This window comes from Bison bison, unplaced genomic scaffold (assembly GCF_000754665.1).
Source record: "Bison bison bison isolate TAMUID 2011002044 unplaced genomic scaffold, Bison_UMD1.0 scf7180017864378, whole genome shotgun sequence".
In the NCBI taxonomy this organism is placed as follows: domain Eukaryota; kingdom Metazoa; phylum Chordata; class Mammalia; order Artiodactyla; family Bovidae; genus Bison; species Bison bison.
The window spans coordinates 3392453-3413535 of record NW_011494950.1 but is presented as its reverse complement, the minus strand read 5'-3'; the positions used below and the strand labels follow the sequence as shown (position 1 = coordinate 3413535).

At 39.9% G+C, this 21083-nt stretch overlaps 2 protein-coding genes across 2 annotated transcripts in view; both read left to right on the top strand.

Annotated features, from left to right (window-relative positions):
• The first annotated feature begins 6 nt into the window (after nucleotides 1-6).
• ITGA1 (integrin, alpha 1) overlaps nucleotides 7-21083 on the top strand; it is a 180208-nt gene continuing 159131 nt past the window's right edge. Inside the window, exon 1 of the mRNA XM_010857177.1 lies at nucleotides 7-79. Within this exon, the coding sequence (XP_010855479.1) occupies nucleotides 19-79 (61 nt within the window). The 5' untranslated portion in view covers nucleotides 7-18. The remainder of the gene's footprint in view (nucleotides 80-21083) is intronic.
• PELO (pelota homolog (Drosophila)) lies at nucleotides 12682-14637 on the top strand. Its single transcript, XM_010857176.1, has 2 exons — nucleotides 12682-13710; nucleotides 14010-14637. Exons 1-2 carry the CDS (start codon nucleotides 12985-12987, stop codon nucleotides 14442-14444), a joined length of 1161 nt encoding a protein of 386 aa, XP_010855478.1. The 5' UTR covers nucleotides 12682-12984; the 3' UTR covers nucleotides 14445-14637.

The following is a 21083-nucleotide window of genomic DNA, read 5'->3' as shown; positions in this document are numbered from 1 at the left end:
GCTGCGCCCACTCCAGTCATGGACCCCCGGCGCCGCGCCAGCCCAGGGGTCGCTGTCGCCTACTGCTGGCTCCTCTCCGGTGAGTGACCCTGCTTTTCTCCGAGCATCTCCTGAGCGCGGGACTCCGGGAGGGAGGCGCGCAGAGCTTCGGCCCGGAGTGGAGAAGGGAGCGCGGATCCACTTTCGGGCGCTCCAGATAGTCCGGGCAGGTTGGAGCTCTGAAAGCAGTTTTCTGCGTTGGGTTTTCGGTGTGAATTACTTCTGAAGTTGTTTCAAAACCCTCCGCCTCAATGATGGGGGGAGAGGTGCTGAAAACTTTACAAGGTGGAAGTGACTTTTCAAATTAAAGTTGTTTTCGACAGTATGCATGGTATTTTAGGACTTTGCTGATGGCTTCTACTTTCCTTTTTCGTGTCTGTGTGTAGAGTTTCTACTTTCAGGTTGCTCAAGAGTGGACATTACTCATTTTCTTGCTTTATGTACTCAAGATAGTTTCTGCTACAGAGGAGGAAAGAGAAGAATGCAAGGCAAAGTTGTCTCTTGTGCTGAAATGATGTTTCTGTGTTAGCAACCCAGGAAAAGGAACATATTGAAATTGAGGAAGTAGTGAACATTTACTTTGAGAATTAGCAGAATAATTTTTAAAATACAAAGTAAAGTATTGTTACTTGTGCATAAATAGGTATCTTTTGGGAGAGACTTAAGCACAGTGGAGATGCAAGCTTATGCTCAATTTAGGGGGTAAAAAAAGGTGGAATCAAAGCATTTTCTAAGATTTTCCAAATCGTTAACCAATAGTTAGATCTTTTCTACCAGTTACTGACTGAGCAGGAAAAGTTGCAAGGGTGAAAGAGAAGGCAGATGGCTGAAGCTTTGTGTGAAAAGGGCCAATAATGCAAATAGTGTCAACTTGTGAACAGCTTTACAGTCAGTGAATAGCTGACTGTGTAAGCCACTGTCACTACCCTTTACACATGTTTGAGCTATGCGTGCATGCATGTTAAGTCATGTCCAATTCTAGCCAATGCTATGGACTGTAGCCTGCCAGGCGCTTCTGTCCATGGGATTTTCCAAGAATACTGGAGTGGGTTACCATACTCTCTTCCAGGGGATCTTCCCAACCCAGGGATCCATCCCAAGTCTCACTGTCTCCTGCATTGGTGGGCTGGTTCTTTACCACTAGCACCACCAGGGAAGCCCATTTGACCTATGATTCCTCTCCAACTCAAGTTTTTTGGAGGCTGTTTGCATCTTCTTGTTGTTGTTGTGCAAAATTTGAATGTTTTACTAAGTATTCAAGTTGTATCTTTCTCATTTTACTCAATAAGCAGTCACTAATTTAGAAATGGATTTCCCTGGTAGCTCATTTGGTAAAGCATCTTCCTGCAACGCAGGAGACCCCTGTTCAATTCCTGGGTCTGAAAGTTCCCCTGGAGAAGGGAAAGGCTACCCACTCCAGTATTCTTGGGTTTCCCTGGTGGCTCAGACAATAAAGAATCCATCTGCAATGGGGGAGACCTGGGTTCGATCTGGAGAATTCCATGGACAGAGGACACTGGCAGGCTACAGTCCATGGGGTCGCAAAGAGATAGACACAACTGAGCGACTCTGAATGTAGAAATAATCAAATGAGGTTTGCAAATCCTCTGAAAAGAATGAAATGCAAAAAAATTGAAGTAAACAAATTACAATTTCATATATGTGTGTGTATATATATATAGTCAACTACTTTATTTCCTTATGCCTAAAACAGCCGTAAGTTGTATACTGTTAGTTTTTTGCAACTGTTGGGAGATAATGCATGCATATGTGCTAAGTCACTTCAGTAGCATCCAACTCTTTGTGACCCTATGGACTGTAAGCCCACCAGGCTCCTCTGCCCATGGAATTTCCCAGACAGGAACACTGGAGTGGGTTGCCATTTCCTTCTCAAGGGGATCTTCTGACCCAGTGACAGAACCTGGGTCTCCTGCATTGGCAGGCAGATTGTTCACCACTGAGCCAACTGGGAAGCCTTCTTATGTGTTACATTTATGCCCATTTCACAGCATAACAGAAGGATCTAAAATTTGATGTCTTCTTTTCCTTTGTTGGTTATCCTGTCAGTCATCATGTTGTCAGCTTCCTTACAAACTTCTCATCAATCCACAGAGTCCATAATCTGGGGTCTTATCACCATACCCACCCATGCACAGTACTGTAGAACTCATCTTCCTATCTTCAGTCTGAACTTAACCTCTAATTAATCTTCCTAATACATAGTTTTTTATCATACCTTAGTCTTTAGCCAAAAACCTTTGGTGGCTCTATGTTATCCATAAGATAAAATCCACAATTCTCAACCAACCTTTCAGGGCCTGCCCTAATCCAGTACCCTCTGTCTCCCACTATGCCTCTTATCAGTTTCCTATTGCTGTCATAACAAATTGCCCCAGATTTACTGGCTTAAAACAAGACAAATTTACCACTCATAGTTCTATGGGTCAGAAGTCTCACTGGGCTAAAATCAAGATGTTGGCAGAGCTGCCTTTTTTCTGGAGGTTTTAGGGGAGAATCCATTTCCTTGCCTTTTTCAGACTGTAAAGGCAATCTGCATTCCTTGGCTTGTAGCTCCATCCTCCATCTTCAAAGCCAGTAAAGTAGCATTTTCAGATCTTTCCTGTGACTGCTTCTTCATTACATCTCCATCTCTGATGCTGACCCTATTTCCTTCCTCATATAAAAAATGCTAATTATGCTGGGCTCCCCTGAATAATCCAGGATAATCTCCCCAGCTCAAGATTCTTAATTTAATCATACATACCAAATCCTTTTTGCCATATATAGTGATACATTTGCAAGTTCCAGGGATTAGGAAATGAAGATATATGAAAGACCATTATCTGCCTACCAAAACCTCCAAACATAAACTGCCAGTCATGACATCGAGTCACATTTCCTTATTTCCCCTATTAGTCCTCATGCTTATTTTGCTACCGTGCATATGATACTATTTTATGCATCTAGAAAAGCATTCCACCCTTCTTTCTTACTACCCCCTACCCTCTAAACAAACTCTCCAGTCTTCAAAGCTGGGTTTACATCACAACAACCATCTCTCTAATAAACCATCTCAGTAAACTTCCCATTATATTTAGGACTATCTTGTATTAACTTTTCTCAACATTTAAACATGATTCATCAGGAAAGATGCCCTTCTCTATGTCTAAAGTCTTTATCGTTACTTTAAACATGTCCAAGTCCCAGCAAAAGAACTAGTAGCACATATAAAGGATTTAGCTGAAGAAAACTGACTTAAGTCAAGGGACTGTTTGCACAAACATAGAAAGGAATTGACAAAAGTTGATGGAGCACCGTAGAACAAGCAGGAACAAGTAGGAAGAAAGCACCTGAAGCAACATGAGATGAAAAGCCACTGCTGTTCCTAGGCCTGACGGGGTAGCAACGTCAGCTTGACCGTGAACTCTGGCTATGGGAGGGGGACCACTGGACAGGAGCTGTGGCCGTAAGAAGCAGAATGCAGCTAGTGCCAAAGCTGAAGCCTAGCAGGGAGAAAACAGGGGAAACGAACACCCTGCCTTTTCTTCCTACCCCCTAATGCCTTGCCCAGCTCTCCCACTGGTCATGTCCAAATGGCAAAATTCAAACTCCCAGGGGACAAAGATCAAGACAATAACAGAGAAGAATTAGCACTACTTACTGCTGAAAGGCACATATTTTTTGAGAATGTATTAGATATGAGGCCCTGTGCCAAGAATTTTGCACATATTACATTTTAGTCTCAAAAAGGGGAAATTCTGGAACTATTATTCATATTTTACAGATGAAGAAACTGAGAGACTAATTTGACTACAGTCACACAATTAATAAATGGCAAACCCTATACTCTATTCAGATCTCTCAGGTTCTCAAAATAATGTACCATTTTGGAAATAGACCATGATGCTGGGAAATACTGAAGGCAAAAGGAGAAGGGGGTGACAGAGGATGAGATGGTTAGATAGCATCACCAACTCAGTGCCCATGAATCTGAGCAAACTCGAGGAGATAGTGAAGGACAGGGGAGCCTGGCGTGCTGCAGTCCATGGAGTCACAGAGTCAGACATGACTTTGGGACTGAATAACAACAACAATTGTCTGTCTGAATATAAATCCATTTCCCTCTTGCTCAACCCTCTAAATGTTAAATCCAAGTCTAATTGTCTAAAAGACTTTGATAAGGATCTGATTAACGATGAAATGGGTCTGTTTTCCATGACTTTTAGGTATATAGTGAAATTAGATGATGTCCCTTCTTACATTAATTATAACTCAAATAAGACTCATTATAACTCAAAATAACTCAAATTATAACTCAAAAAATTATAATCTCCGGTTATTAAAAATACAAATACAGAATTATCCCTAATTGAGTGTGTATCTCTCCTCCCTAGAAACATTTCAGCTAGACTACAAGCAGGAGTCTTCTTTTATGACTTTTTTCACAGGCAAGATTTCCTATTCTAAAAGAAGTCCAGTGAGCTCATGGCTGGATATGGAAGGAAGTCAGCCACTTACTTATAACAAAGAAATGACCTCCAATGACATACAGTGGATTGTCAGGAGCTGCTGAAAACAGCGAAAATATTTAAGTCATTATGAAGCCTGTAAAGTCAGCAATAAATTCAGAGGACTTTTGTTCATTTGTTTAATAAATGGGCAGTAATGGTAGCAATAAAACATACATGCCAAACTAGTTTGCCTACTTTTCTTCCCTGCTCTCATGCTGTTATTTTGATGCATGAGCTCGAGGGCCACAACGTATAACTGTTGATCTTACTTCCTTAGATGGAGGCTCCTCTGCCTGGGTTCCAACACCTCAACCCAACAAACATCCCATTAGATGTAGAACTTGCTGAATTTTAATATGCCCCTTAACTAATTTATAAAATAAAGGAGCTCATGTTTTAAATATATTCAGAAAACTAGGCATCAAAATGCTATTCTTTACCTACACTGCTCTTCTGTTATATGAAATACAATATAGTGTATTTGAATTTTTGTTAAGAAATTGAGATGAAAGATATTTGGAATCGTTGTCACAATGCTAAAGTCAGAATACACTGCCAATGCCGAGTGGCCCCTGACTGGAGAAATGTATTCGCTCTCAAAGCAAGTACAGTAATGTATCAACAGATGTAAATGAGCTGAATATATTCCTGTCTTTATGATTATCGAGCTTCTTTCAGCTCCTCCATTGTGCCAGTTCCTCTGAAATCTCCAGGTCTTTGCATAAGCTGTTACAGTGCTGCTGCTGCTAAGTCACTTCAGTCGAGTCCAACTCTGTGCGACCCCACAGAAGGCAACCCACCAGGCTCTGCCGTCCCTGGGATTCTCCAGGCAAGAGCACTGGAGTTGGGTGCCATTGCCTTCTCCGTTACAGTGCTACAGATCCTCAAGTCCCCATGTGAATGTCACTTCCATGAAGCCACTGGAGTAGACTGAACCCCCCTCCCCCAGATACTTGAATGACTCTAGCACCTTTGCTTCTATAATACACAGCATATTAAAATTAAACATCAAGTTGTCTGTTTTCCCAGATTAGTGTATGTTCTGTTGAGAATAGGGTCTTTGTTTATTATCCCTACCATCTATGAATAATAGGTACTTGAAAATTTGCTATTGAATGAGTCACAAAAGAACAGACTACAAACAAACTCATAAAATAATAAAGGAGTCAAGTTGTCTTTTTTAGTTATATCAGGAATAGTCTATCTATTTCTATCTATCCATATTTATATCTAGTTGAATGGAAATCACCATTAAGTGACTGATGCACCAGTATTTTAGGTACTATTAAGAAAGAAAAGTACTGCCAATCCAATTATAATTGCTGAACCTACAGATGCCTCCTAGTTTCAGTTCAGTTCAGTTCAGTTCAGTCGCTCAGTCGTGTCCGACTCTTCGAGACCCCATGAGTCGCAGCTCGCCAGGCCTCCCTATCCATCACCAACTCCTGGAGTTCACCCAGACTCATGTCCATCGAGTCAGTGATGCCATCCAGCCATCTCATCCTCTGTCATCCCCTTCTCTTCCTGCCCCCAATCCCTCCCAGCATCAGAGTCTTTTCCAATGAGTCAACTCTTTGCATGAGGTGGCCAAAGTACTGGAGTTTCAGCTTTAGCATCATTCCTTCCAAAGAAATCCCAGGGCTGATCTCCTTCAGAACGGACTGGTTGGATCTCCCTGCAGTCCAAGGGACTCTCAAGAGTCTTCTCCAACACCACAGTTCAAAAGCATCAATTCTCCTAGTTTCAAGTGATGTTAAAATGCTGAAATATATACATCTGAAAATTATAATAACATGCAGTATATCTACATGAAATTTTCTATCACATTTTTAAAAACTGCATCATAAGATTCCAAACACACTCCTAGATACAAAGATATGAACATTGTCCTCCTTTTAGTTCTCTTCCAGGGCCAAGTTTGATTCAAAGAATAATCGCTCCTCTGACACCAGCAACCTCACCAGATCCCAATAACAGAGCTTCCTCTGAATACTCTACCTTTAAGAGGAAGCTTAGGGAGAAAAGTGACAATGAAATAATTCAAAAATGTTCCAGGTCACAGGATCGATAACTCTAGTTTTGGCAGGCTTTAATATCTCTAATATTCTTTCATATCAGTGGTTAGTACCAGGACCAAGTATATTTGACAGGACCTAATTTTTTATCAAATGTCTTTTCTAACTTAAAAGGAATATTAAAAAGTCAACTAAATCTTAAAATGCAATTAAAATATATGCACTGGTTGGAATTAAGAATTCACTCTATGTACAAAAACATTAATATTGCTTTATAAAAATAGTAGAGCTCTATAAACAAAATAAGTGAGAAATCTTTGAAAAATCATTATAATTCAGATAGTAAAAGCAGTGAAGACATATTATTTTGGTATGAACTACCTGAGATCTGCTGAAATAAATGAAAATTCTTAAATTTGAATAGGATACCTAAATCAATCACACTAGAATCTCAAATGATTAAGATGAATGGTCTGCATATTTTATTATAAATCCTATACTCTTAATACAACTTACAAATATGCTTTTCAAAATTTTCTTTTTAACTATATACTTTTAGTTTGCCAAGTACTACAGTTTGAAAATTCAAAGGTATTGACCAGTTCCTAAAATTACATATTTTATTGTAATATTTTAATAAAATAATCCTATATTATATAGAGATTCATACAAATAGGAATATACCCTCCCACACACTTTTGTTGATAAGATTATTTATTTAGTAGGAGGTTTTATATTGTTTTGTGACAATTGCAAGTAAGTATTTTTAATCACAGGAAATTTAGATAGTGAGTACAGCAAGTTCCTTAAAGCAAAACAAAACACTTTCCCCTTTTCTCTTTTACCATTTTACTTGAATTAGCTGAATAATCCTCCCAGTCAACCACTAACTTTGCTTATGGACGTCACATAGACATCTTTGTACAATTTAAGGTTAGTACATTCTCTCTTAAATAACTATTGCAATCATCACTAGAAATTTATAATAAGAGTGCTGGTTGTTCATTCTGTAAAGATCATTTTCCAAACCAAGTGTAATAATACCAATTGTCATCATACAATATTTTAAAACATTTTAAGACCTTTATCTCACTAAGATATATTTAAAATTAATCATTTTCTTATCCATGCATAGATAGCTCAAAAAAATGAAATAGGTTTACAAAAATTTATCTTAAGAGAAATCTTCCTTTCAAATTATCAGTAACACTATAAAACAGAATGTGATTTCATAATTTTAAGATGTCAATGATAGACAAGTTAAAAACTCTGAATTAAAGTAGCGCTAATAACCACTCATTCTTTCATAAATTATGATAATGTACCAGTTGTGCTGGGTTCCAGGGACACATGAAAAGTGATACAAAGGAACACAATAAAAAGTAGTGTTTGCCCTTAAGAAGCTCAGAGTCTGAAAGAAGTAATAGATAAGCAAAAAAGTAATAATGGGAAAAGCCCCCAAAGCAGAAAAAGGAAAATATTAGTTTTGTGTTGTTGGAAAGTAACCTTTGCAAAAAATCTAAGATGGATACAAGAAAATGTATACAGCCTCTACTATTTAAGGGTCACTGTGTTAGATACACCCACTCCAGTGTTCTTGCCTGGAGAATCCCAGGGACGGTGGAGCCTGGTAGGCTGCCATCTATGGGGTCACACAGAGTTGGACACGGCTGAAGCAACTTAGCAGCAGCAGCAGCAGCAGCAGCAGTGCTAAGTACAGGATCTTCAAACAAGGCAGCCCATTAGCCCTGCTGCTATCACACAAATCATTTCTAATGTTATTATTATAATAGGAACGATTGTAATCAGTTCATCATGAGGTACATGAGCCAGCTCATGCAGTAGGAGTAACCTAAGGTTTCCCTGGAAAGGAGGTAGAAAGTAGTATACATAAATGCACCCAACAGATCATCTATCATTCAACTCTACTGAACCCGTTATTTTTCAAGGCTGAATAATTGTGATCATGTTAAAGTGAGCCCTTGCTCCTTGCTTTTGTCTGATCCAAATCTCTAATTTCAAGCCAGGTATTCTTAGAGATTTACAACAATACCTTACATGTCTATGAAAGTGAAAGTGAAGTCGCTCAGTCATGTCCAACTCTTTGCCACCCCGTGGACTGTAGCCCACCAGGCTCCTCCGTCCGTGGGATTCTCCAGGCAAGAATACTGGAGTGGGTTGCCATCTCCTTCTCCAGGGGATCTTCCTGACCCAGGGATCGAACCCAGGTCTCTTGCATTGCAGGCAGACGCTTTACCCTCTGAGCCACCAGGGAAGCCAGTTTCACAATTTTCAATGTATCATAATCTCATTAAAACCTTCTAAGGGATAGTGAATGAGAGAGGCAGACAATCTTATTTATAATTTACAGTGACAAATTTTAGCTTTATAGAGGTTGGGAACTTAACTAAAGTTGCTAAAATTGAGCTAGAAAAGACCATAACTCAGGTCTGCTAACTCTCGACATGCAAACATTAAAATTAGTATTGGCCTTTTACCACTAAAATCGGCCTTAGAAGAATCAGATTCAAAACTGAAAATAAATGTGTCAGGGTGAGATTATGGGTAGTGTTTTAATTTTTTAAAAATACCATTGCAGAATAGGTTTTACAATTAGAACAATTTTAATTACTGAATTCAATTTCCTCAATTCCTAAGTAAAAGAAGTTCAGTTTCAAAGAGATTAAGTGGTGCCAGAAATTATAGTAAAAACAATTGACAGTGTAAGAATTACAATCCAGGATATTTGACTTCTAGCCCAACTGAGACACTGGAAGTATATCAAAAACAACAAATTGAAAGCTTTTGGAAGCAACAACACTGACTTCTCTTTTTTCTGGAGAGATTAATATAAATAAAAGTTTACAGGAAAATAGATATAATTAAAGTTACTGATACAAAGAGTTCTATCTTCAAAGAGCCAATAAATAAGTATAAAATTAGGATTTAAAGCAACAGTTAAATTTCGGTTTTTTCCCTCATGATTTTGCTTATTTAAAGACTGAAAATACTCTATACTGCTATATGTTATGTAACTACTGTAACCGTAGAAGTCTGAAAATAAAGGGAATTACTTTGTAAACCAGGTGAGCTATAGTTAGTAATATCAGTGTCTTAAGAAGTATCTGTAATAATGTTAAATATAGTTGCTACATGTTTTATCTGATCCACTCAGCTCGTCATCCATATATGAATGCCTACTAGGTGCAAGGGGACTTTTCATGGGACAGTCGAGGGATGCAAGGATGAACCCATCCAGATTTCAGTAAGAAAGAAATGTACCCAACTAATAGCATGCATGGTTTCAACTTGAAGGTAACATTTAAGCTCAATGATAAGTAAGCTTAAATGGATTTATGGAAGTAGGGGTGAGAGAAAGTGACATTTTAAAAAGATAAGAGCTAAGGCAGCAAAGTAGAAAGTTGCCAGGATGTACAGGGAACAAAGACTGCTCCCACTGAGGAATTTAGGGGGCTGAAGGGGATACAGGGAAATAAAATTTGTGAAGTCGTGTCTTGGAAGCCTTGAATTTCATGGAATTTGGATTTTAACAGAGAATGAGAACCCCCAAATAACTCAGAACTGTGATGACTGACCTAGAAAGACTAAGTTAAAACACAAAATCTGGGAGAAAAACATCTGACCATTCAACAAGCTCAAATTACTAAAAAAAAAATTCTGTTATGGATGTTTCAGATCAAAAAACATTTCTGTGAAAGTTTTGTAGTATGTTCAATCACTGAAGCACATTTATATTTTAAAAGACAACCCAAAGCAGTGTGTCTCATAATTTAAAAAAAAAAAAAAGAAGAATCACAGAATCAACAGTCAACAGAGGTTTACCATTGATTTGCAATGTAGAAATATATATTTATTTTTCTAAGGTAGGATATTTGATCTTTCTCAAGAATTACAATGGTGACCAAGGCCGAGCAGAAGGAAAATTATTGAAAAGATAAAAATATTGAAAATATTGAAAAATATTGAAAAGAATATAAGGACTTTTTTGTTTTAGTAATAAAAGAGCAAGGAAGGAACCTTCCTTTCAATGCCCCAGGTTGACTTCTAAGCTGTGAGTCTTAGTTTAACTGATAAAGGTGAGAGTTAAGGGGAAATGACAGGAGAGGATGAGATGGTTAGATAGCATCAGTGACTTAATGAACATAAATTTGAGCAAACTCCAGGAGATAGTGGATGAGAGGGAAGCCTAGTGTGCTGCAGTCCATGGGGTCCCAAAGAGTCAGACATGACTGAGCGACTGAACAACTACACATAACCTTCAGAGTTTAGGGGATGATTTCAAGTGTCCATAAATTCAGATTTGTGTTGGTAGAATGAGTGTGGAATTAAGCAGGCTTGGATTTGAATACTGGGTATGTGACCTTGAATCCTTTAACCTCTCTAATTCATTTTCTTCATTTATGTATGAGAATAACAAATATTTACCTTATAGGTAAGAACTGGAAAAAGCATAGGAAGTACCTGGTGAATATTTAAGAAGTGATAGCTCTTCACTAAAAACCAAACATGTATTAAGGGCCCTGTGTACCTATCACTGTGGTTTTTGATCCTTGGCAGATTTTCAAGAGGGGGAATGATTATACTTTAAAAGGTGACCAAGGAGCATCTCAAAGCATCTCTTCCTCCTTCTTTATCCACCACCTCTCTCTCTCTCTCTCTCTCTCTCTCTCACACACACACACACACACTACTAGTTAAGAATAAAAAGATCCATGTCTGTTGGGAGACAAAAGCCATACTCACACTTTAGTGTAATCAGTTCTTTGTTCAATGTAAAGTTCTTGAGTTCTGGAAGAAGAAGACAGTCTCAGGAACTTTGGGAGGGCACTCAGTATGATAGAAGGTGGCGAAAGAAGGAGGTACAGAAAGGGCAAGGGAGAGGAGATGCCACCAAAAAAAAAAAACTGTTCTAATTTGCACTAGAGTTTTGGAGGGGACCTTTGTGTTCCCCCCAGACAACCTTTGAGGAAGTTAATTGAGATTTGGGTATCAAGATCTGTGCCAAAGTCATATTACACCCCTTCATCCCAGTCTTACATTTTAGGGTGGTTAAGTTTCCCTTCCAATGCCTTACCCAATAACATAGGAAGGCCAATGGGGAAGATTTGTGCCCTCTGCCCTCCAAGCCATCTTAACTCTCAAAACTTTGGTGGGTTTTCTTCGATTCACTGGTCCTTTTAAGAGGCAGTTCCCACCTTTCAAATTCCCCCCGCCTCTCCTTCATCCTAAAATGTTAAGTGACTTATGGATTTTTTTTTCAAATGAATTCTGCAGCTGTTCAGTCAGGGTAAATCAGTCCTTCCTCCACTTCCCCAGTCCTGGGGTCTCAGCTCAGCTCTGACAATGAAGATCCGGTCCTAAACTGTTGAGACCCCACCCCTACCGTAAACATTTCACAGGCTGCTGAGCAGCGGAAAGCTGAGACTGCCAACCTTGGCTTCTGGGGTTCTCAGGACATCAGATCAAAGCAACTGAGAGGTCCATCCAGGGGTAAATTCCACAGATGGTTTCTTCTCTCTCTGGGATCAGTGTTTTAACATCTGGGTTAATCAGATCGTGCACACTTGGTCAACTGAGAGCACAAAGCAGCTGGGCACGTTACTCAGTGCAGATGCCCCGTGACCAGACGTTCTTAAGAAACAGCTTCTGGACTGAGCAGCTCCAAAAAGCGTGCACCGTCTGACTGGGGATGAGGCAGGAGCAAGGCGGGGCGTAGTTTGGCCCTTGGTGCCAAGTCTGCACTTTTCAGAGCCCTTTTACTTTTCCGTAAGTTATTACTTTTCCGTAACTAGAATTATCCATAGGGAGAAGGTGTAGCACACAGCTTAATATATATATATACATATATTTGCATTCACAACTCCCCAGATTCTTCACAAACAGGGGTGGAAGAAAAAACTTAGGAAGTCCAGTTTCAGCACTAATACCAAAGACTCGCCACCAAAGACTCCGTGTGCTTTCCTTAGGTGGTTTATTCTTCGGGAAACACCTCCGGGCTTAGCGCGCCTGCGCACGCGCAAGCTGCGGCCCCGCCTCCTCCTTGGGGACGTAAGCCGTGCGCTGGGAGGCAGGAGGAGGGCTGCGCATGCGCCCTCGTTGCATCAGCCTTGGTCTGTACAGCAGCAGGAACCGCGGAGAGAAAGGTGTTCGCAGCGGTGTCTCTCGAGCCGATTTTGCGCGGCGCGCCTCGAGACTACGAAAAGGAAGGGCTAGAGTAAGTGCCCCACCCCACGGCCGCTAGAGTCGGATATAACGTGTTTCCTTCTCGCGAGGCAGGTGCCGGGAGGAACCGGGCCCCGCCCCCTTCCCGGCCTAGAATTTCTTTCCCTTCCCGACTCCTTTTTCCGCGGGGACCCCGTCGGTTCCTCTTGTTTTGGCAGTGAGCCCCCGCCAGGGTCATGAAGCTCGTGAGGAAGGACATTGAGAAAGACAATGCGGGCCAGGTGACCCTGGTTCCCGAGGAACCCGAGGACATGTGGCACACCTACAATCTAGTGCAGGTGGGCGACAGCCTGCGCGCTTCCACCATCCGCAAGGTGCAGACCGAGTCCTCCACCGGCAGCGTGGGAAGCAACCGGGTCCGCACGACCCTCACTCTCAGCGTGGAGGCCATCGACTTCGACTCCCAAGCCTGCCAGCTGCGGGTCAAGGGGACCAACATCCAGGAGAATGAATATGTCAAGATGGGGGCTTACCACACCATCGAGCTGGAGCCCAACCGCCAGTTCACCCTGGCCAAAAAACAGTGGGACAGTGTGGTTCTGGAGCGCATCGAGCAAGCCTGTGACCCAGCCTGGAGCGCCGATGTGGCGGCTGTGGTTATGCAGGAAGGCCTCGCCCACATCTGCTTAGTCACTCCCAGCATGACCCTCACTCGGGCCAAGGTGGAAGTGAACATCCCTCGGAAACGGAAAGGCAACTGCTCGCAGCACGACCGGGCCTTGGAGCGGTTCTATGAACAGGTGGTCCAGGCCATCCAGCGCCACATACACTTCGATGTTGTAAAGTGCGTCCTAGTGGCCAGCCCAGGATTTGTGAGGGAGCAGTTCTGCGACTACATGTTTCAACAGGCAGTGAAGACCGACAACAAAGTGCTCCTGGAAAACCGGTCCAAATTCCTTCAGGTAAAACAGTCTTACCCAGGGATAATTAAACATGGGCAGAGGGGTTTGCTTAAACTACTCCTAGTTTTAGAACTCAGAATAGTACCAGAGGAAAAAAGGTTTAACTTGGCTGGGATTGTGAATTGGATAATGCGGTGAAAAGAAACCTGTTAAGCAGCTAGAGATTTTATGTAATAAACTTGGTTTAAATTCTTAAACGTATAAAACCTTAGTAGTGTTTTTGGCTTGAGGTCATTGTGGGCAGTTTAACGGATACCCTAAGAGATTCTTTTATCTAACTTTTATAATTGTGATTCTAGGTACATGCCTCCTCTGGACACAAGTACTCCCTGAAAGAGGCTCTTTGTGACCCTACAGTAGCTAGCCGCCTTTCAGACACGAAAGCCGCTGGGGAAGTAAAGGCCTTGGATGATTTCTATAAAATGTTGCAACACGAACCGGACCGAGCATTTTATGGACTCAAGCAGGTGGAAAAGGCCAATGAGGCCATGGCAATTGACACATTGCTCATCAGCGATGAGCTCTTCAGGCACCAGGATGTAGCCACACGCAGCCGATATGTGCGGCTGGTCGACAGCGTGAAAGAGAACGCAGGCACCGTTAGGATATTCTCTAGTCTTCACGTGTCTGGGGAACAGCTCAGCCAGTTGACTGGAATAGCTGCCATCCTCCGCTTTCCTGTCCCTGAACTCTCTGACCAAGAGAATGATTCCAGTTCTGAAGAAGATGAATGATTGCAACTAACAATTGAGACAACCTGTTTCTCACTCCTTCACTGTTACATTTTCTCAGCATCCTGTGAAGAAAGCTGCAAAAATGGCACTTTGTGGTTCTCACAGGGGTTTTTCATGTATTTTGGTCACTCTAGGTGATTTGTGGTTGGCAGGACATGTTTTCAAACTGAACAATAAAAGGAAATAATCTCCATATATTATTAATTGGGATAATTTTATTTTGGAATTATGAGTTATTCGCAGCTCTTAGAAACATTTTGTATATTTAAAAAGAATGCCTATATATTCTTTGGGATGGAACATAAAAATCCCATACAGCATGCTTTGAAGTAGTTTTCCTTAGGAAAAGCTTTTTAATATCTCATTATCTTCAGTTTACATTGTTTAATTTGGCACGATGTATTCTTACACTTTGTTATATGATCCTTTTTCTTGCCGTTTCCCCCACATTCCAATTTTTCTTAAGTTTATTTGCTATTTTAAATGATTGCTTAGTAATTAGAAGACTTCCCTGAGGCTAAAGTTAAAATCTATTTTTCTTAAGAAACTTGTTAAACCAACCTTGTTAAAAGTAATAAGCTGGGTTTTTCTTGCTAGTTTAGAACAAATCGTAGTTACTTTAGAGGAGCACCTAATTAGTTACTTTTAGGTTGTAGAGCTTTGATCTACTAAAGATTCCCAGGATAGTCTACTCAAGGTGCTTTTATTTTTAAAATGAGGCTAAGTATGGGATTTGCTTTATTAAGAGCTAATTAGTGGCAAACCTAGATACAGTGCACAGTCTGTACTTAAGTTCTTTGCTCTCCCACACTATTTATGTATTTGGGAGGTTGTCATAGTTACAGTTAATGCTACCATGAATTTGTATGTGCATTTGCATTCTTAATGGAGGGGTGAGAAAGCCTGTTCAGAAAGTTTGTCACATCATTGTGCTTAGTTGCTCAGTCGTGTCCAACTCTGCAACCTCGTGGACTATAGCCCACCACGCTCCTCTCTCCATGGGGTTCTCCAGGCCAGAATACTGGAGTGAGTTGCCATGCCCCCCTCCAGGGATCCTCCCAACCCAGGGATCAAACCCAGGTCTCCCACATTGCAGGCGGATTCTTTACTGTCTGAGCCACCAGGGAAGCCCATCACATCATTAGTAAATGGCAGTTGATTTGTACTCCAGCTGTTTACTATAATTAGGGACTTTATGCAAATACCTGAGAGTTTAAAATATTTTCCATTATTTTTTGTGTGCAATTTAAGAATTGAGGGGGCCTTGCAATATAATCACATCTTAACATTTTTCACATCTCAACTTAGTAAAATAATAGGAAAGGCCTATGAACAAAGAGTGGTAAGTCAGTCAGTCTGTAACTCTGGGGTCAGTGGTGCCTGCTTCAAACAAGGACACTTAAGTTAAATTTGCTTGTCCTTTCTGCCTTCTGAGCCTTTCTGCTGGTGCGCCAAGTTCGTATATTGTTTATAAAAAACTTCCTAACTAATCTGGACCTTTTTACCTGTAGTTAGCTGTGGTTGTTGTTCAGTTGCTAAGTAGTGTCCAACTCTTGTGACCCCATAGACTGTAGCCCACCAGGCTCCTCTGTCCATGGGATTTCCAAGGGAAAAATGCTAGAGTGGGTTGCGTTTTCCTTTTCCAGGAGATCCTCTCAACCCAGGGATCAAACTCAGGTCTCCTGCGTTGGCAGGTGGATTCTTTACCACTGAGCCATGAGAGAAGCCTGTAGTTAGGGATAGACACCTCCATATACTTTAAAAGCACATTTTAAAATATCTACTTCCTAATCAAAGTGATTTAAATTGTCATTTCATTATATAATTTTATGGATATTTATGTTATTAATAATTTGGTAGGAGTGTAAATATTGAAGTCACTAAGATTCTTAATATTAGAACTTTATTGATAATGCATTGTTTTTTCAGTCAGAAATTGGAGATCTGGGGCCTCTTGCTCAGTGGCGCCCCACTCCAGTACTCTTGCCTGGAAAATCCCATGGGTGGAGGAGCCTGGTAGGCTTCAGTCCATGGGGTTGCTAAGAGTCGGACATGACTGATCGACTTCACTTTCACTTTTCACTTTCATGCATTGGAGAAGGAAATGGCAACCCACTCCAGTGTTCTTGCCTGGAGAATCCCAGGGATGGGGAACCTGGTGGGCTGCCGTCTTTGGGGTCGCACAGAGTTGGACACGACTGAAGTGACTTAGCAGCAGCAGCTCATTATCTATCTAGTACAGGTTAGTCCTAGCTGTTAACCATGGCTATAGAAACCAGGGGAAAGAAAACCTAATAGTAAATCTAACCAATACGTTTTAGAATGTTAAATTCTCAAATTTAGCTTCATCTTAGCTTAAGTAAGTGAGTGAAGTCATTCAGTTGTTTCCTACTTTTTATGACCCCATGGGTGTAGTCTGCCAGGCTCCTCCATCTGTGGGGTTCTCCAGGCAAGAATACTAAAGTGGGTTGCCATTTCCTTTTCCAGAGGATCTTCCTGACCAGGGATCTTTGCAGGCAGACTCTTTACAATGTGAGCCACCAGGGAAGCCCAGGTGGGCTTGGGAACTCATCTTAGCTTGGAAACTGTAAAAACTCAACACCCAGACTGGACCCCAGACTAAATAACTTTGCAGTCTTAGAAATGATAGACTATTTTTTTAATCATTATTAAAGCTCCCAGGTGATTTCCAATAGATAACAAGGCTGAGACCCTGGATTCAGGCTTTGCTGTTCAAAAGTGTGGTTTCCATGAACCAGCAGCATCTTCTGAGAGCTTGTTAGAAACTAGAATCCAGGAGTCTACCCTAGACCTGTTGAATTGCAGCCTGTATATTAGCATCTCCAGTTGATTGCCATGTGTAATAAAAACTGATAAAACATTTAGGCAGTAGCTTATTGTCCTTGTGCCAGTTAATCTCTGCCTAGGGTTGCCAGCCATAGAGAAAAAGATTTGAGTTTTAAGATCTTAAAGGAAAACTAACTACCAATATTCAATTAAATTATAAAACTAAATGAAAGCCTGTTTCTATGTCTAATTAAAGTATCTTTAAGAATTTGTATTTTTTAAAGTTAAATGTTTTACCAGTACCATTATCAAGTATATATCTTCCTAGATACATAGGTGTAAATATCAAAATAGTGATAAGAACATAATAAAATAAATTGGTTCAAATAATTATTTTTTACTGTTCTCTAAAAAACAAAATGAACCATAGGTTTTTGGAAAGCATATATAGCAGTTTAATTCCAATTGCTATTCGTTAATAAGGAATGACTGTGGTAACAAATGAAAACACTGTCAATAACATACCTCAAATTAATGCAGCGTTGTACTATAAGCTTCCGTTCATCCCCAGGTGCTTGTTGTAAACAGATTGCTACCCTTGCTGGGCTCAATAAATGAGAAGTTTGCAGTTTGTTTTCTTTTGTTGCAGGTATGATGCATATCAAATTATATTTTGCTATTCCTGGTCTCCTGTTTATGTTAAATATTTTGTTAATTTTCTGTCTGTATTTCACTTTCGTTACTCCCTTATATTCAAGTTGAATTATTTTTCTCCCAGGTACCACTAGAAAAGCTTTGTGAGGCTAATTTTCTGTTACATCTGCTTATTTTCAGTCACTAATTGATGACATTTTTTAATCCCTTTAAACCAGATCTCTCACCCTCACATATTCTATAAGAAAAGTGATTCATAATTTCTGCAATTCCTATATACTTGAACTGAAATTCTCTGTGTTGCTAAAAAAAAAGTACACAGATGAAACGGTGTATATGATAATTCCCCTGGAGTAAAAGCTCTTCTTTGGGAAAGTATTATTTCACTTTCAAATCGGATGGTTTTCCAAGCAAATAATACTGGCTACTTGTGTTCAGTATCAAAATATGTTGAATTACATGTTGAAAACAGGTTTCTAGGTGTTTCTTAGGATTCGAGGAGAGAGAAATCCTTTTGCCTGTGCCTAGAGCTGAGATATGGGGCAACCATACTTATATTACACCACTTCTTAAAGGCAGTACATTTAATTTTATCCATTTTTTTAGTGCCTGTGTGGATCAAGTACTGAGCTGGATTTAGGAAAGAAACAAATCACTGTTATACAAGTAACTTGTAGAATGTTTAAGAGGACACACTGTTGTGAGAGGTGGCTTCTAGGAGGAACTTTACAGAGCCAGCATATTTGCTTAAAATAATAAACCTGGAAAGATCAGGAAGAGGAGGCAGGCAGGGCAAATGTGCTAGTCATCTTTGACACCCCTCTCCCCATACCATGATAAAGGGTAGGTTTGATGGTTAGAAACCACTGAAAAGTTTAAACAGGATGGCGTGACAAAACTTTGCATTTCACAAATATCACTGACAACATCAAGAAGGGGTTGGAGGTGGCAAGATTGGAGGCAAGGGGACAGGTTAAGAGAACACTTACTAGAAAAATTTAACAGGAAAATGATGGCTAAAAACAAGGCAGTACAATGACTAGAAGTCACGAGGAAATACTAAGCGGATCAATGGGACGTGAAGATTGTTCAGTTATGGAAGGAGTCGAGTCTAGGGGTAAATCTCAGGCGTTTGTTTTTTTTTTTTTCTTTCTTGAATGGTGGGAGAAATGATGGCATAATTCAAACACAGGAAAACTAGGAAGAGAAGCAGTAAGTTCAGTTTGGAATCTGGTTTGAAGTGCCTATGGGACTCTTGGAATGCTTTTCTACCACATCGCTATATGCTTGCTTACTCACTCCCTTCAGGTTTTTGTGCAAATGTCACCTTAGTGACAAAAAAGAAAAAGCAGCCTTTTTTGAAAAACTACCTTCTCAAAGTTTCCCTTATCATTCCTTGCCTTAAGTTTTCTCTGTAATGCTTAAATTCACTTAGTTGCTTTGCTTATCATCTATCTAGGATATAAGTTCTAGGAGGACAGAGATTATTGTCTGTTAGGTTCATTGCTATATCCCCAATGCTGAGAACAAACCCTGACATAAAGTAGATGCTCAAAAAAAAAAAAAAAAAAAAGTTGAATGACTGAGTGAGTCAATCTCCAGAAGAAGGTTTCTTAGGCGATTGTGCATACAACTCTGAAGTTCAGGATAGAGTATTTGACTATGGATAATAATACAAAAGATGTCAGCGTATAAGCAGACCTGAAATCATGGACCAAAAAAAGAAAACTAACCTAGGAAGTTTTAGTGAAACTAGAAATAAAAAAGGACCAAGCATCCAAGCATAGGGAAAGAGCAATATTTAATTTCTTTAAATGCTACCTGACTCTGTTATCTGTATTATAAGAAAGCACAGGTATTTATAGATTTCAACAATTAATATGCCAGGTCATTATTTTTTCTTTTACACATCTCTCTAGTGTACTAGAGATATACATGTAGAATAGCTAAAGTGTTGATTTCATAGAAAGCTGAATTTTTCTAAGTTTTTAAGAAAAATTTCTAAGTTGGAGAGCAAAAGCCAAATTAATTTTATATATGTATTTCTTATTGGAGTATAATTGCTTAACAATGTTGTGTTAGTTTCTGCTGTACAGCAAAGTGAATCAGCTATGCTGTGCTGTGCTTAGTCACTCAGTCATGCCAAACTCTTTGTGACCCCATGGACTGCAGCCTACCAGGCTCCTCTGTCCATGGGATTTTCCAGGCAAATATACTGGAGTGGTTTGCCATGTCCTTCTCCAGGGGATCTTCCTAACCCAGGGATCGAACCTGGGTCTCCTGCACTGCAGGCAGATTCTTCACCAACTGAGCTACCAGGGCAGCCCCACCCATCTAGCTCATCAAATTAGTGTATGAAGTTTGTTTTTAAAAAAGAAATGTTAGAAGGTGATGATTGAATTTATTAAGGGATTTTTTTTTTTTTTTCTGGATTCCCAGAGTACAGGAATTATGAGAAAGCTCTGTTTCCTTCAGGCCGAAAGGTTGCTGCTATAGGGCCCTAGTTGTTGAGTCACAAAGTGGTGTCTGACTCTTTGCAACCCTTTGGACTGCAGCACATCAGGCTTCCCTGTCCTTCACCATCCTCTGGCGTTTGCGTATCTTTGATTTCCCTCACCACTTCCTCTTTTATTCCCTGAAGAACCACAAGTGCAGAATTGTGGCATAAATTTTGCAAAGTTTTTTTTTATATCTGTTTTAAAAGTTGATTTTGATCCGCCCATAATTTTGTTGATACACATTTTTCAGTAAATGAGCTCCAAATTAGTGAAAAGAATTTAAAATGGGATGTAAAAAGCAATTAAAAAAAATAAATTTCAGATAAAGTTTTTAAAGCCCTAGTTTTCTTTAAATTAATGTCAGCATATTTAAACTTTGTGCTGTAATTCAGTTTATATAATTTAAGAGATTTAGTTGTTTAGAAAAGTGCTATTCAAGATTTTCTTAATGTGTTATGTGTTTTACTGATGAATACTCAATGTAGAAGTTCAGTATAACAGTGTTATGGAAAAGTCAAAATGATTTCTGATGGAGTTGAGATGCAAATATAATATTTTTGTGTATCAAGGATGCCTTACTTGGAAAAAATTCAAAGCCAGCAATGCATCTCATTAAGACATTGGAGAACAAAATCTCTAGTAATGGTCTAGAACAACTTGAGTTACTTAACATTATCAAGTAGCAGGTAAACTTAACTAG

What these genes read in the sequence shown, in the direction of transcription:
- PELO (XM_010857176.1), top strand. Translation starts at nt 12,985, where the DNA reads ATGAAGCTCGTGAGGAAGGACATTGAGAAAGACAATGCGGGCCAGGTG. An exon ending in ACCGGTCCAAATTCCTTCAG is followed by an intron (nt 13,711 to 14,009) that starts GTAAAACAGTCT and finishes TTGTGATTCTAG; the next exon opens with GTACATGCCTCCTCTGGACA.